At 41.1% G+C, this 18,651-nt stretch overlaps 1 protein-coding gene across 2 annotated transcripts in view; it reads right to left on the bottom strand.

Moving 5' to 3' along the window:
* The window catches only part of fmnl2a (formin-like 2a), a 46,817-nt gene extending 32,714 nt beyond the window's left edge, over nucleotides 1-14,103 (bottom strand). For both annotated transcript variants that reach the window (XM_054614763.1, XM_054614765.1), the window contains exon 1: nucleotides 13,907-14,103. In XM_054614763.1, the coding sequence (XP_054470738.1) occupies nucleotides 13,907-14,020 (114 nt within the window). In that variant the 5' untranslated portion in view covers nucleotides 14,021-14,103. The remainder of the gene's footprint in view (nucleotides 1-13,906) is intronic.
* Between the last annotated feature and the right edge of the window lie 4,548 nt (nucleotides 14,104-18,651).

Below are 18,651 nucleotides of genomic sequence, written 5' to 3' on the forward strand. Positions count from 1 at the left end.
CGAGTGGTCCGATCCCCAACTAGCTTTGGAGTTTTAAAAGTATTTCATTTTTTATATTGTATATTACCATATGGCTTGGCTAGTGATCTATGCAATCATCCATCATTTTAATGGAGTGCATTTGTTAAAGTAAATCAATGCAGAGAGAGATGCTAAGGAGGCGCAGGGATAGGGCAAGTACACATCTTTGTTTCTTTATTGCTCCTAAAAGGAAGACTAATGTTTAGACAAACAACAGTAGATTCGTACAAATAAGTTAACTGATAACAACAAGGGAAGCCTAGGGGTTAAATGTTAACGTTAAGTTTGTAGACTTTAATCTAACTGATATTGTCATTATGTTCATTTTATCATGTTCTGTCCCTTCTATAGTTAAATATGTTTGCTTTTCTAAACAGACACTCATGAAGCTCAATTTATTTCCTCCACAGGTTTGCCAATTAATCTGCAAAATTAATTGAAATCCCAATATAAGAGTACAATTCGCTTTAAATGTGTATTGATGTCTTTAGATGGATCATACTCAATTTAAAGCACAGCAGTTATGTTTCACTTGGTGCAAACAAAGAGTGTAGCTGCTCCAGTCTCTACGAAAGCGAGCAGGAAATTACATTAGTATTCAGCAGACGCTGCCAGCCGGCTGATTGCGGCTGTGCTGACTGCAGGGAACTGGGAGCCGGAGAGGCTCTATTGACTCAGTCTGGCTGCTAACCAGATGACTAGAATTAGTACCCACTTTCCTTCCCTAAACACATTAAAATACAATCTGACACCTGAGTAGAGTGTGACATTTAAGGACAGAAAGCCACTAACAGTGTTTTTTACACAGAAAAGTAAAAACAGACATTTTGTGGATTGCAAGCTCAAATTAAAGGAGGGTAAATCATTAAGTTACTTCTAGACTGTGTTGTTATGTTAGGATATTGGAGAGCTGTTGGCCTGGATTCAAATGGTTTGAGGTAATGATGTAGGTGCTTGATTTAGGTGCTGTGCTTCTGCAGACTGGTGGTTTGCTGAGTCGCTGTGGGTGCACTGAGCTGCGGGCTTCCTGCTTGGTGAGACTCCAAGTAAAGCAAAGAGCCACTTCTACCAGCCTTCATTTCATCCCAACGCTAATGAGCTGTGACAGGCACTCAGCTCGCTGGGGTCAAGTTACCCTACGTCTACAACATCAGAAGTTCTGCGTGTGTGTGTGTGTGTGTGTGTGTGTGTGTGTGTGTGTGTGTGTGTGTGTGTGTGTGTGTGTGTGTGTGTGTGTGTGTGTGTGTGTGTGTGCTCATCTGTGGTATTAATGGGCTGATGTTGTGGAGAGTGGGGCAGCTTTTCACCAACACCTGATGGAAGACCACCCTGACGATACGCACGCACCAAAATTTCCCGCATTAGGAGGATTTTGACCCATTCAAGGGGCACCGACGAATCATGCTAAATACAAAATGATCACATGGTTTGCCATCAGTAACAGGGGGATGCACTGATCCAACATGCAGTATCAGTATTGTTCTGAAACAAGCCTGAAACACTTGATCTGATAGCAGAATAAATAGTTACAGTCTGATTTAAAACTAGTGACAAATGTCAATGTCAATATATGTATTTAACTCTAAGGGGCGGATATCATGGAATTTACTGTGCTGGGTGATCCACCCTCTTTCTGTGAAATGTGGGGTTTCAACACGTCAACATCTGATATTTTATCTCCAGAGCAGCTGTCCCACTGCAAGTGAGGGAATTTCTTTGTAAAACATGTTTGGAAAAGGCAACAACTGTGAGTTTGAGCTCAAACATGAATCCTATATTGGACTCTAAACCACTCCAGTTTTGGGGCTCACATATGGCAGACTCCCCCTGATGTATAGCAAACAGAAAACACCACAGGTCATTATTTATAGATACCCATCTTAAGCAAAGTGCATTTAATTTCGCATTAATTAATAACTTCATAGATCAAAAAGGAAAAAATAGTATTGGATAAGTGGATTATTGGCAGATAATTATGGTTGCAGTATTTTATCGGAAATATAAAAAAAACCTGGTTCCTTCTTGCCAGTTAAACTCAGTTCTAGCCTTTTTGGTAAGAGTAAAGGAGAGCTACACAAGATAATTACAAAGACACCCGACCAAAGAAAGCGCTGTATATCTTAAAAGGCATGGATAATAAACTTGATTTAAAGCCATATAAGCTGCAGACTTTGTAAGAGGCATATAAGTGTGTGACTTTGTAAGTGTGGTGTGTGTGTGTGTATGTGTGTGTGTGTGTGTGTGTGTGTGTGTGTGTGTGTGTGTGTGTGTGTGTGTGTGTGTGTGTGTGTGTGTGTGTGTGTGTGTGTGTGTGTGTGTGTAATGTTTCCGTCATCTCAGCCTTACAAATACATCTTGGCAAAATGATGCTCATAAAAAAAACACACTCAGCATTTGATGCACTATACTATTAGGCATTGTTTATATTGTAAAGTCAGTCACAAACCAATTATCCAAAAAGTACCACTTTACATGGAAACATTTGTATGTTCAGTCAAACACTCCTCACCTTATTCTTACGTTGGAACAAGCCACGCAGTCATATGGTTCATGCAATCACAGAGCCTCGACATTAGTGTGGGCTGTTAGGGTTTGGCTCTCTGCTCCAAAGCAGGTTGACAAGAACCCAGGTGAGAGTGGTTAGTGTCAACGCCTGTGATCACATCTCACCACGCCGTGGTGCAGCTAAAATATGCCACATTGGACCAGCCAAAAAACGTGTAAATACTACAATCAGTAGCTTAACTTTAACAGCTGCTACTGATATCAATAAATGTCAATGTTTAACTCACATCGGGCCAAAAGGCTGAGAAATATGGACAGGACTTATTAGTGTGCACGTATCCTCTCAGTCGGCAGTTAGAGTCATAAAAGGAGTAAAAATAGACAGCTGGCTCAAAGCCCGCCAACCACCCGCTACCTTCCAGGAGGTCTGCGGAGGCACAGCCTTGACAGCACAGCTGGCTATAAAAGCAAACACACGGCCCACATGAAGTGCCTGCTTTAGGTGCTGTTACTTGGAAAAGATGTAGACTATGTTAACCCAAACAGAGAAGCTATCCATTTTAATAGCGCGGAGTCTAAGTGGAATATTCTATAAGCGTAGATGTGTAAACTGATCCAAGTACAAAATGAGTACAGTCACACTTATACATGTATGTTCCTCCTGACCTGTCTCTACGTTTCTGAGTAAAATGTTGCCAGACCAGCTCAGACCAAGACGTCAAACAGGTCAAACAACTGGTACAAACTAAATGCACAGCAAAAAAGTTTGTATTTACATTTTTTGCGTACGCCTACATGGTGAATGAAAAATCTGCAAAACTATTTCAAAATGTCTTTGATATAAACTAGTTTTGCTGTTGTTAAAACTATCCTCTATTTACTTTGATTCATCAAAGATTTACTCCATTTTCATCTTTTTTTTTTTCAGAATCTCCCTTCACCATGGAGGAATGCAAGAACCAGTGGCTGATATGCTAAAGGTCATTGTCAGGGTTGCCGAACACAAGTTGACTTTTACGCTGTGGTGTTGATGTTTCAGATCTTTCATTTTCCTCTAATGCTGCCTGTCAGAGGGGCTATGCCTCCGATCTTCTTGCAGACAGTGTGTGCACTTACTGTAAGAAAACTCATCAAGTACATCACCAGGAATACAACTCTAGAACACTAAGCAAAGTGGACGCTTTGTTATCTTCCACATCCTGGGTTTCACATCATCACTTGACTCTTGAAGAAAACTTTCTATAAGTGCCCTTGAACATAATATCAACTTTGATTTGAGTGCACTCAACAGAAGTTTTTTTTCAGAGGGGTTGGAATAAATGTGATGAGCTGATGACATAAAGTGAAGTCCAAAATTGGAGGTGGAAGTGAATGAGTGAGTTAAGCTCCCGGTTCATGCCCCATTTTTTCAACACAATCTAAACACAAACCTATTATGGCAAGTAAACTACTTAAAAGAAATGTAGTTTAGGTGATTGATAACAGGCCCAAGCTTCACTGTGTTAACATTCTCTAATGTATATATAATACACATTAACAAGAGAAAGAAACAGATAAAAGTGTGCAGTGGAGTGCCTCTCAGCTACCCAGCCTCCTGTTAGATATCTTTCAGAGAGGGATTAATTTGTCCTTAGGGACTTGGACTACAATGAGCTTGAGGCACACCCACGCTCTCCTCTTTCTTCCAGCTCTACCTTTTTCTATGCTAATGCACCACAAACAGAAAGAAACTCCACAGCAGACCCAGAAGTATGTTTTCTCCTCTCTTATAGGCAATAATATGACACGTGGCAAAGTCCAACTAATGATCTCAAGAGATTCCATTTCTTCCTGTTGTCAACACCCAGTTTGCATCATTCTAAACAATGTTCCAACCTCTAACGTATAAGTGTTCTTAGATACCTCTCGCTGTCTTTTAAAATGAGCAGAACAGACAAAGGACTACAGGCCGCAACAAGCAAACTTCTGACTGCATCAGTTATTGATGACTAGTCCTAACAAATATTTTCAAATTGCTCAATATGCCGGAAATGACTGGATGCTGTACGTACTGTTCTGTTCCAATGCTTGCTTCATCAGTCACTGGGGTGTTCTATGTTTTCAAGGCATGTACACGGTCATAACGAGGTTAGCCGCTGCAGGCCACTCTGTGAGTTGTAAAACACCTCCACGGGTGTACCAATATGTGACTGGTTCTCTTCTCGTTAACCCTGCAGGGAAGTGAAGGAGCCCTGCAGCTCACACATATAAAAATTAAAATAATTTTAATAGTGGAAGAAGGCAGCGATAAGTGCCTACATAAGGGAGAAAGGAGTAGGACGTCCCTGAGGCCTGTGCTATCCAAACGGCGCTGTCCTCCCCTCATTAGCGCAGCGTGGATCCGTAATCCTTGGCGTTTCTTTGAGGGCACAGGTGTCCCCCTGTCTGTTCTCAGATTAGTTTTGTAATCCGCGGGACCCTCTGCTCAGGCTCAGCAGCCCCCTCCATCAGGACAGTAGTGTTTATGTTTGTGAAGCTGTTCTCTGGAATGCCTCTCGACTGAATGGCGAGTTCAAATGTTTGAGCCCGGCCTCTCATCTTCCCCCTCCTTACGAGCACATTCCGATGAAATTCCTTTCATTTACCTCAGTGCGAGGACAGTATGATCGCTCAAGCTCACATCCACTAACAGGAGCTCATCAACAGCTCCTCTCGGTGAAAGGTATCACCTCATTGGTGTTATTTTATCAACACACCGTCCCTACTGTCATCAAACTACTTTCTGGAAATGCAAACAGTGCGCCTCAACGTGCAACATCATACTGTTTATGATAAATTACACAGTTAAGGGGGATACACACGGAATACAGCAGCTGCAAGTGGGAGGAATCAAATGTGACTTCCTCTGTGCAAAAATATTTAAAAATGTTGGTGTAAAGCCAAGCCTCACTGTTACAACTTTTGTTTCATATATCTTCGAGGGTAGACATTAAAAAGACGTTACTAGTTGCAAACACAGTACATTGCAAAAAAAAGGCTGGTGCAATGTTTACATTGTGGGTAAAAACACTTTGGCTTGATACAGGACGGCTTTCATGCTGGACATTATCCAAATAACGAAAACCTTATGGAGATGGTTTGGAGCAGCAGGAAGTTGTCCAAACAAAACAAGTGATACATGAACACAGATGAGTTCCAGCCAGGCCAGATGTTGAGAGGTTGCGAAAGTGTCCGGACTGGGGTGGAGTCCATGTTCTAGTTCAAGCGAAAAAAGAATATGAATCGGAAAAGTTGTTTATCTGTAAGATAAACAATGGAGTGTAAATGCAGTGTGTTATTGAGTGAAATCATTGGTTTACTTGAAATTTGGTACATAGAGGTTGGAAGAAAACACCTTCGGTTAAACTTTTGTTATTTGTACAACATTAAACTTTATTTTAGTAGGTGGCAGTGGGATGAAGAGGCAATTTATGAGCTCACAAAAAAGGAGGCTGGCTAATTCAATGATGCTGCTAAGTATAATCCTTTCAAGCTTTTAAGCCATCTTCTATTAACTAAAACATCCCATGACAACCACACACCCAACTGTAAAGTGATGATATTGATGGTGATTCTGTGACCAAAACTTTCCCAATACACCTTTTGGATATGTAATAAATGTATCCTTTTTTCTGTGTTTTGGGGGGCATTTTCTCTTATGTTATGGGAATGTTTTGATGTAGCACAATATTACATAACAACTACAATGAGATGTTATCTAGACTCATTACGCTGGAATGGTTTCTGTGGAACAGTAAACATCTCCTCCTCCTGCTGCATTGAGGCCAAAATCAAGCGACTGTCTCCTCAATACAACCCATACAATTTTTAGAATACTAGAGTAAGTGTAGAAAAGAAACGACGACAACAAATAACCATAACAGACTCAATACAACATCTCATACAGGGTGGAAAATAAAATGTGAGCATTTCCTTTAAATCGGAAAACATCATCTCTCCAACACAAAGAGAGCATGCACTTCTTCTAATGAGATGAGCTGGATTGCAGGTGGCCAACACAGAAATGTGTTTCTGTATTGTGATGAAATGTAGAATGGCTGAAAAGGAGTTTTATAAAAAATAAAAAAAAAAAAAGACATGGTCGCTGATCTCATTACTACCTTTTTTGTCAACAAACAAATCAAGAAAAACAACTGCAGTCCTTAGGGCCAGAAAGAAGTGCATCACGCAGATACAGTGAGGACAAAGTGCCTATTAGGCAATTTGGCCCAATTCCAATTTTTGGTTTTCATTGTCCAATTTGTCAAAGCTAAACCTTGACTGAACCTACTCACGAGTATATAAGAAACAGATACGTCTATTCATTCGTCCTGCATTGTGACTCATGAACCAGTTTTTACAGGCTTTTCATTGAATGCTACCTGTTCACATATGACGTTGAGTCTTTGATCCTGCGATAGTAAGTTTTGTGATCTGCTGTATTTTGTGGTAGAATTATTTAAATGCAGTTTTAACCAAATACCAGTTGAATAAACTGGCTGAAGCCCCCACTGTAGGAAAAAGAAAATACAGCCTTCAAAACACAATAAAAGTGAATATTTAGACCCTCTGAATGAATTTCTTTTCAGGAAGACATTTTGTCAAGTCCCTGCTTTGGATATTTGAGTTTAACTGGAAATACATAATAACTTAATCTAAATCCTAACCCATGACACTCAGGCTGGTCCACTCTGCTTTGGTTTCATGTGGGGGGTCCAGGGTGAGAGGCACGTCTTCTGTCCGTTAAAGCCTGAAACAACAGACTGCTGCATTGTCTGGAGCTGTGATGAGGCCTATATCCCACTCTGGTGAGGTCCTGTTGCATGTGAATGTACTTAAGTGATCTGCACATTTAAATGCAACAGGACCTCCCATTCTGTTCTGCAGATGTTAATTCTGGCAAGTCGTTACCCGACAGAACCTGCCTTTTTGACTCTGGCGGAAGAAAAGTCTTAAGAGAAACTAGGCTACTTTAAAGGGAACTTCTGTGCCTTTTCAAATACAAAAATATGAGACCACAAGTCCGGCATGAGAATATGGTGTTATGCTGTAAATCGAACATGCAGGAAAGTGTGCAGACATAGCGTTGATAATGTACAAGGTTGTTAAATGTAGTTGATAAACTCTCTGTTCCAACAACTTCAAAACATCAGCTGAGACTATTTGTCCGTGTGATTACACTGTCGTCAAAAACTCCCATCGTGCAGATACAGCAAACAGCAGTAAGTAAGTCAACAGACTGGAAACAGGTTTTCTGCAGAACAGAGGAGGCCTAATGCCAGACTGTAAAAATACTTAACATTGCTCAAGGCCCCTAAAAGATAAATAATAATAATACTAATACCACAAGATAACGCTGATCCTGAAGCCACAACACACCACTAATTTGTCACAATGACACTGATGTTTGAAGGCTTCTCTGGAATTGGCTCAACACAATGAGTATCAACTGATTCTTAACAGTTCATAACACAACACCCACTCTTGTGCGGCACTTTGGCCGAGCAATCTCATTTTATTAGCCCAGTTGCCACCTTGGAGCCGGGACAGATCCCGACCATAATGCACTTCTCCACAGAGCAGTGACCCTCCTGTTCTTTTGTGTGGCCCCTTTGGACCGGTCCTGCTGGACAACACTGGAAACTGGCTGTGACCGACATGAAAAGGACAGAGCTGGCCTGCTCCGAGCTGCATTATCGTACACCTGCTCCTTACTCAGGAAGACCTACCGCGAAGATATTCATGGCAAAGAACGAAACAACATGCACTAAAGCTTTACTAAGGAGTTACGACAAAAAGCTGTTGGGGAAAGTTTCTCTTTCTTTCAAAACAGTCTCTATTGATGGCTGGCATTCAGTAACATTCTTCTTTTGCGTTATGGTTGCTGAGACAGAAGGACACTAAGCCTCTGGAGACTCTTCTTATTACTGTAGCACCCAAACAAGGGTCAGGGACTGTTGTAATCAGGAATGATCTTTCTGAAAACCCTCTGATTTAAGAGTCATCTTATCGCTCTGCTTGGGCAGTACTCGCTGTCACCCTCGCTGCAGGGCAGAAAACCAAACCGCCCCGAAAAAGTGCGGATGTCAAAACTGAACTGGGAACAACAATAGTGATTGAAGCCCCAGTGATTTCAACTCAGCGGTGCCCGCACACAGCCAAGAGGGACCTGTTCCCACATAATCAGCTGACCCTCCAGGCTTCTCTTCTGGGGTTTGAGCAGAACATTATCGCTCAGCACCGCAGCACCCCACATGTCTACTGAGAGACCGGGAAGCCCAGCAGCACAGTCGCTGCAGGAGAACATTTCGTCGCTCCCCGAGCATTTCGTGTTCAGCTCTGTTACGGCTAATTGGTGGTTGAGCATCCCAGGGCTTTGACTACAGCAGAAAACACAAACACACAAACACAAACACACACACACACACACACACACACACACACACACACACACACACACACACACACACACATTTTTGGGTATGTGTGGTGGCCTCTCGCAGCCTGCCGGGTCTGGGTCCAGTGCCAGGCTCCGTCTTGGGCCCTCCAGAGAATAAAGAGTGGCTCTGTTTTCCATGCCTGCTGCACGGGATTCAGCCAGTGTTCACCCTCTGCTCCTCAGAGAATACCCATTGTCCTGCTTTTTAATGAAGAAGAGTCGGCACGGAAAAACTAGGAGGGTCAGCTTAGTCACTTCCTGTGTCCCCATGTAGCGTTGTAGGAGATGGATGGATCACTGTGCTCGCACAAAAGGCTAAAAAAGTACAGTTGGTAGCTTTGAGACGAATCACAAGATGAGATGTGGTGGCAGCTCAGTGTACATGATTCTTATTACTTTATTAACAAAACTATTCAGCCACTCCATATGCTCTGTTTTGAAAACATCTTCATCTCTTGTGTTTATCCACTCATTTATTCAGTTTTTTTATTCTTTAATATGCCACCCATAATATACACCTACATGTCTGATGTATATAATGAATTCAAAAACTGGCATGTTTCCACAACAACATGATGCCGGAAACAATGACAAAGCAAATATTCAAAGCTGCCTTGAGGCATAAGCTGAACATCACGCACACATCTGACACACCGCCACTGTGACAAATTACACTTCAGCTGAACGTGACGGCTACTCATGTGATTAATCTAAGGAGTAGATTTCAGATGCAGGGCCTCGCGGCACAAATAACAGCAGCTCAGGGTGCTTCAGCAGCCTTTGAACAAAGTAGCTTAGATGTAATCTGGACAGACTATTAAGAAGAGCAGCTACAACAACAGCTAAGCCTGTAGTCCCCATATGGCATTTTGAGCAAGTAATGGCTGCTAACTTCTCTCCCTCCCTGACGGCAGCGAGGATATTCAGCAAACACTGACAGACCTATGGTTGAAGTGGATGGTGTTCTGGATGTGGGTACGTTTCATTTGATGTCAGCTCTGTGGCTAGCTGAGGCCTGAGCTGGATTCCTGTTGCACAGAGTAATTTTCCTGTGGTTCAGGATCAAGCATACAGACCGGCTCATACTGTACTTGTGACTCACGGAGATTGACTGCAGTCACTTCACATGCTTTTAGCCAGTGTGCACTTATAGGCAAAGACACATAATTGCCACTTTGAAAAGATGCTTATAGCCTCGAATGTGTGGCTGAATGACAGTGTTGGATTGACTAGGCAATAAGTGCAGAGTAGATTGATCTACTGGGATGTTGATATGACCAGTCGATTCACTGGGATGTCAGCGCTGTGCAGTGTAGGAGTTAACATCAAAGAGGGGCTGGCCTGATACTGGCTCATCATCATGTGTGACCCATCTTCTTCTTGTAGACTTGTGTCTCCAACACTATGGCAACCTCAAGAGAGGGGAAGACTTGCAAACATGCTTTCTGGAGTGCAGAGCCATTTCCCCTGGTGTGGAAAAACGCTTAGCCCTCAAAACACTTTCAACCAGCAGCATTTACAAGACACACAAAGCAAAGAGCAGGAACTGCTTTTTAAAAAAAACTTGTGAACATAAAAAATGAATAAATTCACCTGCATGGAAATCCTTCCTGTATAGTGCTTGAAACAATGAATATTTGAGTTTTTAACTACACCTCACTTCATGGCCAAGGTCACATGTGAATTAGCCCCTCTTATCGCGGTGGAGGCCTTGCATAACAATTAGCCTAAGTCTATTTCGAAGATCAGCCCGTGTCTCAAGGGATTCATGAGACAGACACTTCAATGGGAGCTTTTCATTTAGCAGAAAACGCCGACTCAGGAAGCAGTAAACCCCAATGAAAGAAAGTGGTACTACAATTGTAAATAGCCAGATTACCAATCATGATTTTAAGACAATCTGAGTTCAAATATCAGACTGGAAAAACTGATATGCATGCTGAGGAATGTTGGTGTGATAGCACACACAGCCTTATCCAGCAAGGTGTGCTACAAGCTTTGAATGAGCTGAAGTCAGTTTAAATTATGCTTGGTTGTGTTAAATATACATCATTTGGAAAATGCACACCATATATATGCTAAGTAAATAGTTTTTGTGCTAGGTTTTGTTTCATATAAATACTTTAAACTGGCTTAAAATAAAGCACTCTCTGTAAAAAGACAAACAAGAAAACATGGACGTGGCACAAAATGTTATTGCCTGGTGGGGACTTCTGTTTCTTACTGTTTTCCCGTAACCCAAGTCAGAGTGTAGTAAAATATGTATTTGTGTGCACAGAAAACAAACGTAGACATTTTTCATACTGAATGAATGAGTTCCTAGGAATGTATGAGCGCATCTCTGGTAAACACAACATCTCATGTGATTCTTCTAGAGTTGACTCAACTTATTGTTGAGTCATCTGTAGCTGTATGAGTGTTAGTCAACTAAGACTTTCTTTGGTGGAGGACAGCTCTAGTTTATTGGGATGAAACCTTTCACAAGTTGGTGGAAATTGTTTTTTATACTGTACAAAACTGAATGGGAGTGATTGGCTTTTATATGAAAACAAACAGCCCAGGTATCTCCATTGTATTACTCTGAGCAGCAGACGAAACCAGTAAATGGGGCTCCGCATTGGTATCGACAAATGCGTTGAGGGGTTCTTGATCTTGTTGATTTGTTCTTTGAAAGGGCGTTTTATAATCGAAATGAGGACATTTTCTGTATATGTGATGTGTTCAAATGATGGAGGTCATGAGTCAATATTTAAAAAGCAGCATGGACCCAAATTCAAATACCGTATGTGCTTGATGAGAAATTCATGGGTTTAGTGATGCAAGTGTGTGAATGAGGACGCACACTGCACAAGCCTTTAATCTAAATGACCCCCCCCCACTGGGATCCAGGACTTAACTGTTGATCAAACATATGAGGAGTGGTAGGTAAATGGTCCTGCTGCTACTCGGTCACGCCTAGGTTGAGAATATGTTGAGGGAAAACTAGCATCAAGTCCGAAATATATGTAATTGTCAAATAAAAATAGTCTGTTTAGTATGTCAGAATTAATAAAGGAACAGATGAAGAAATGACTAATAAGTAGATGTAAGCACCATTGATCAGCAGCCAAGTATGCTTTAAATGCTGATTCACCAGCTCTGGTACATACAAAGAGGACTGAGAGGCGTGACGAGGTATCATCTTAATCATCCGCTATTCAAACCAAAGTGAGGTCATCAGAGTCACACAGTGCCACTCGCTCTCGCAATCAATGGAGCCAACTGCCATCAGGCACGGCCGGGACACATTAGGGTTTAAATGGCAGTAAATAACACTAAACGCTGTGATTATAGCGCTAAGTTCTTCTAAACGCTGGAGGGCTTCCATCCCGCCAAGAGCTGAGGCATCATGCTGGCAGCATGGGGGAGGGAGGGAGGGAGGGAGGGAGGGAGCAGGGGGGAGATCCTGACGTGCTGTGAGGATCGGCTTTTCTGACAGACAGCCCACGAAATCCTCGAGTGAGACAGGTAGGTTTTTTTTTTATGCTTCTAAAAAGCATAAGGATTTGTCTTTGCACAACATATATAAGGATCCTAATCGTTCTCTCATCCCTGACTGGACTCCTGTTCATAAACCATGATGTAAGAGGGGAAAACCTCAATGCTCAACAAAACATAAAGTAGGGGATTCTAAATGCAGACGTGATTAAGAAGAAATCCCTCCGCGTTGTGACGTCAAACCGCTCTAGAGACTGGGATTCATCAGTGTCGGACAAGCAGCAATCACACCAAAACAAAACGCTGGAACACAATGAAATAACTTCCACCTGAACTTGATCCACTTTCTGTGATGGGCTTACAGGCCTTACAGGCTTAAAAAAGCCCTTTACCAAAAAAAAGCAGCAAAAGGTGAACAGATATAACATGAAACATTTCAATTTTCAGTAAGGACCTGCTTGCTCCAGTCAAATTCCCTCTACTGAGGAGATCATGTTAATGAGAGCAGTAAGCCAGGTGACAATCACGTTTGACCCACATTTTGCCAGCTCTCAAATTTCACCATCGCTGCACAGTTCTTCTGTTTAGGCCCTTTATTCACTGACTGAGGAGCAGTGTTCTGGAAATTCTCCTCATCAGCATTTGTTACTCACAATAATGGCCTCTATAATAATGCTTTAGAGCACCAGGGAACACGGCGAATAACGCTTAAATCAGTCAACACATCGGTGATGGAAGTTTTAGTCAACCCTCCACATTAACACTTTTCCTTCTCCTATTAATTGACCTGAAGGCACTTTAAAGTCTGGAGGATCTCTCAACAACGCCAGGAATGTTCAGCGTTCACTCCCAGGTAACATAATTGTTGACAGACGCCGCTGACACTTTATGATGTGACAGATGTTTGGAAAGGAGCTGGCATGCTGGGCACTTAAGAGCTTCAGTAGGGAGCGCCAGCCATATAAAGGTTTGGAGGGGGGGAAAAAACTGCCATAAAAAGCAATAATGTTTAACTTGCAGGTGTCTGGAGCGACGACTATTACAGGAGCAGAATGCTGAGTGAGAAGATTACAGTACATTTTGTTATGTTGTGTTGAGCCAAAAGTGTGTTTGATGTGTTTCAGCATGCTGGGGCAAAAAAAAAAAAAAAAAAAAAAAAAGCCTCAGAAACTTCATCAATAAGACTTTACCTCACCATCATATTTGTAATCTAGCAGTGCAACACATGCATCTCTCTGATTACATCAGACACAAGTGTGTCTTTTTTTTTCTTTTCTTTTTTTCGGAATACCCCTTTTCCCCCCCTGAACAACAAAGGACAGGCGTGCTGGACAAACAGAGGTCCAACCTACACACACAGCTGTGCCCGTCCCAGGACACACCGAAGCATGGAGGGGAACAAAGAGAAGACACATACAAAGTCTTTCTTTTTTTTTCTCATCTTACCAAAACGGTTGCAAATCTTTCCTCCAGTTCAGCTGGCTCGGGCATGGGGAGTTTCAGAGGCATGTTGTGTCCCCTGAGATCAGTGTGCTGGTCCATGCTCCCTGCGTTCCCCATGTTTTTCCTCTTTCACCAACTTTTCTCCCCCTTTCTCTCTCTCTCACTTGGAGAAAATCTCCCTCAAAAAGTAAAAAAAAAAAAGAAAAATATATATATATATCCGCACGTCTTTTGGTTCGTCGCCCTCACAGATTCTTTTTTTTTTTTTTTTTTTTTTTTTAATATTATATCCTGGTCACTTCTTGCACGTAAAGCAGGCAGGCGTCGGGTCCGAGGAGAGGCTGCTGCGGCGGTGGAGGAGCGCCTGGTGAGGAGGCATTTTCACGGCGGAGACCTGGAGAGACTTGACTCGATCCGCACGGACCCTTTCCTCCGCTGTTATCCGTCTCTTGCACAATTTCGGCTCCACTCCCAGCCGGTAGTAATGACGACGACCATGATTCACGCGTAATGCAATCTCTCCCCCCCTTCCCGGTGTGTGCAGCAGTGAGCGGAGATGGCTTCAGTAATCCCTCCGCTGCTGACCAGCTAGTTAAGGAGGAGGGGGCTCCTCACACACACACACACACACACACACACACACGCACACACACACACACACACACACACACACGCACACACACACGCACGCACTCTCATCCCTCCCTACAATGAGTTCTTTCAGGGGCAAGCCTCCCACTTCTCCTCGGGGCGTAGCACCCAAAGCCGTAACTAAAGGAGATGATATTTGTTCTGTGTTGCATTGTGGTACTTCGAGTCCATTGTGAGAAAAAAACTAATACTAATTTATGTAATATATGTTTTTTTTTATTTTTCTCCACCAATTTATGATTGGAATAGCCTTTATTATAGGGGGCCACTGCAGTGTCACTGGATGGAATAATCTACTCATAATATGAGCTATAATAGTTTTTCTGTCTGTATATATAATATTTCAGTTATTGTGGATTTTTTTTACAGTTTTTTATTGCTTATTTATAATACTTGTTTTTTATTTTCATTTTATTTTATCTTGTTTTTTTATTTTACTATGTCTCTTGTTTGCACTATACCCTATGCTGCTGTAATCCTGTAAATAATAAAGGATTATCTTATTTTATCTTATCTTATCTTATCTTATCTTAATATTTGCATGAACCACGTTTTAGAGAAATCAGTATTAAAAAAAATAAATCATCATAAAACAAAGTTTTCAAAAGTGGTGTGGGAATGTGCACAGCTACTGGACGCGTCATCTAATTGTTGAAATCGCTCCATTCAAGAGAAAGGTTTGGCTTTTTCATAACAAACATTTTGACTTGTTATGGCAGGAAAAACACAGGTGTAACTAACATGAATTAAATCTTCCAGTGCAGCAATTATTGTTATTATTATTATCATAATTGGTTACACATTACATTACATTGCAGTCATTTAGCAGACGCTTTTATCCAAAGCGACTTACACCTGTGTTTGATATGTGAACATGTCTAGTAAATTGCACTCAGTAGCTACTACTGAAATGTTTGTACGTGTGTCTTAAACAGCATGATTAACATGGGTAATCTGAGTTAAAGCATGTCTGAAAAACAAAGCATGAAAAGCAAATATTACAGACCCTTTTATCTTTCAGATGTGTTTTTCCCTCTTTTCTTATCTATTGTGTGTGTTTGTTTATCTGGGTGGTGGCAAGCTGAATACATTTGACCTTATACAGTTATTAAGTTGTGTGGAATTGCATTGAATAAGTGTTAAACGGAAGTCCATATAATTGACTTCTTCACAGGGCTCCATGAGATGTTTTCAGTGACAAATAGAGAAATATGTTTTATTTATTTATTCTATTTTCTAGAATGTAATACTATACTTGGAGGGGATCTGTGATTAGTTTAACCTTTTCTGTCTTCTTCTCTTGTCTCTAACATCTCTCCTCAGACGATATCCACGGGACAAAGTCTTAAGCAAATACAGACAGGTTCTTTGTCCAGATTCTACCGGAGGATTTAGGATTAAACTATGTCAAAAGTACAGTCAAAATGTCAAAATGTTTACTGAAAAAAAAAGAAGAAAAAAAACTCATCACTCAAAGCTACACAACTTCCAGAACCTCTAGTACGGTTGTTAACTCGAGAATTTTTTAACAACAACAATTTTATGATAACACCGCCACTGACATATTTATGCTCCCTCAAGATCTTTACATGCATTGGGGAGTGAAATCTGATCTGTCAACAGGGTGGGGACCACATTACGCACAAGAGGGTGACATCAGCTTGCAGAACTCTGGAGACGATCCAGAGGTTCTCCAGATGCACAGTGGTTTCAGTCAGACTGCTGGCCTGATTTAAGGAGGGAGGGTGTCATACGTGACGTTGCTGGCTGGACACACCGAGGATGCAAAACACGGCTGACTGACCTCATACGATCATTATGTGTTCCAAGTTAAGCTGATTTGCTCTGTCTGAAGACCCCTCCCTCACATTGTGTTTTGTAATGTATGTACATGTGTTCTGCATGGTAATGCACTTACTGGATTATATTTACTGAGAAGAGGATGCTGCTCATTCTGAAGTTCCTTTAAATCACACATCAAGAATGAAACTACCACTGTTTAGGAAGGAGGAGAACGATCAGAATTCAGCCCAACAAATACAAATACATATATCGCCAGTGTGTGGATGAAAAAAATACTAATTACGGTTTAAAAACAAGAAGAGTATCTATACATACGTCCAGCAAATGAGCTCTAAAGAAGACAGATGATGTGGAATTAATAATCAACTATTTTTAAATTTAAGAAAATGTACAAAGCTTAAATAATTACATGATATCAACTGAATTAGTATTGTTTACATTTAGTGTGTGCATATCTTATAAAACCATCTTAGTCCATGTTTTTAATGTGTTTACAGCAGCCGGTATGTATTGTAAGATTTTAGTTCTCTCTGTCCTTACTTTCATGATGTGTATTGCTTTGTTACAGATTACAGGCTAAATGTTGTGTTGAATGTGTACTCTTAAGTGACAACAAAGATAAACAAATAATGGGTAAATGATCAGGAGATAGTGAAGAAACTGTGGTCGGGTTAACCTGCTAGAGAGACCCGGAGCAGAAATGAGCAGGTGGGCCTGTACAGCATTCCTATGATGGATTATTACACGTCCCCATGTGTTGCTGTATGGTAATCTCATTAAACACAAATTAATTAGTTTTTCACACATCAGCCATCTTAAAAACAGGCTTTTATCTTATCTGTTTAAAATGTGCTTTCAGGGCTGTAGGGGCCCATCTGGTAATAATACTTGTGAAGGAGGGCCATGGTTCATTCACCACCAAATTTCTTTAGTTGTTATAAAATGTTGTCTTTCATACACAGAAGCCTAGTTATTCATATGAACATAACGCTGTGTAATACACATCTGTTTCTCATATGAAAATAATTCCTATTTATTCTAAATACATGTGAGTGACTGTATAATGGGCCCAATAATCTCCCTATTATGTTGTCACAATAACAAACAAACAATCCTCACTGTATTCTGACAGCAGAGCCGTGCATGACATGAGACAGACTGTGAATGAGCTTCAAAACAATAACGATAATACAAAGCTTCTCTCCATTAACTGCAGTGAAATAAAACAATTGAGGATATGTGGTTCCTGACACAGCTGATGGTGACTCACATCAACAACTAACAACGGTAATGCCCTGACGATATCTTGAACGTTACAGTTAACATCTGCGTGCTTTTATAAAACATACATACTGTACACAGAAACAAGGAGGTTTTTTGAATGTATGGGTGGACGTCTGGGGGAATATGAGGGACTCCAGATATGTCCACAAGGAAATATAAAATGCAAAGAAGATGCCAAAAATAAAGGCAGCACAATCGAACCACTGTGTGAGCAGGCTCACAGGGAGTTCATTTGGCTGCTCAGTTAAGTAACATCTGTGAAATGAAGTTCTCTTGAGCAAAAGAAGGCTCGTGGAGTTATGGCCCTCACAAGGCTGGAGTGGAGAAACAAATGAGTCTTTGTATTTTAATATAAGGGCTGGAGACTTTAGTGATTCAAACAAGTAGAAACGCAGATCTAGCTGAGATAGCAGGGATCCTGTGAGTCTTCAGAACAACAACGCCCTCTAATGTATGTAAAGTGTATTGCCTACTCTGGATCAAAACTCTTAATTACACAATCATTTCCTTAACAAATCATATCATTTTGGGCTTTGTGAAATGGACCCATGTTCCACGGTTTCACATCAGGAAACAATCACTCTTAGTTTCCACTATAGCATTAATTAAGAGGACAGAATTAATTTTGGACCTTTGGTTAAATTAATCAAACCACCTTCCAGGAATGACAATTTCAACATGTAGTCAGCCCTTTAACAACTGCATGTTTATTTACATCCAAGATGTGAATATTTCAAAACACCTTCCCTGTATTGTGCAGTGCAGCATAGCTAAAGGATTAATCTTATAGCACACAAACAGAAGGTAATATATGATGCAAGAGGCTGAGTATCAAACTATATTTATTGTATACAGTATAGGGACAACAAATAATGTACAAATCCCAGAACAGAAATAAGGGGGGGGGGGGGTCCTGCCAATGTCACCCTGCAAATCTAACAAATGAAGACACAAAAATTAAGGACATTCTTATAAAACAAGATTTCTACTTACCAACACACAAGCGTCAA

The sequence above is a fragment of the Anoplopoma fimbria genome, chromosome 16, assembly GCF_027596085.1.
Source record: "Anoplopoma fimbria isolate UVic2021 breed Golden Eagle Sablefish chromosome 16, Afim_UVic_2022, whole genome shotgun sequence".
Lineage (NCBI taxonomy): Eukaryota > Metazoa > Chordata > Actinopteri > Perciformes > Anoplopomatidae > Anoplopoma > Anoplopoma fimbria.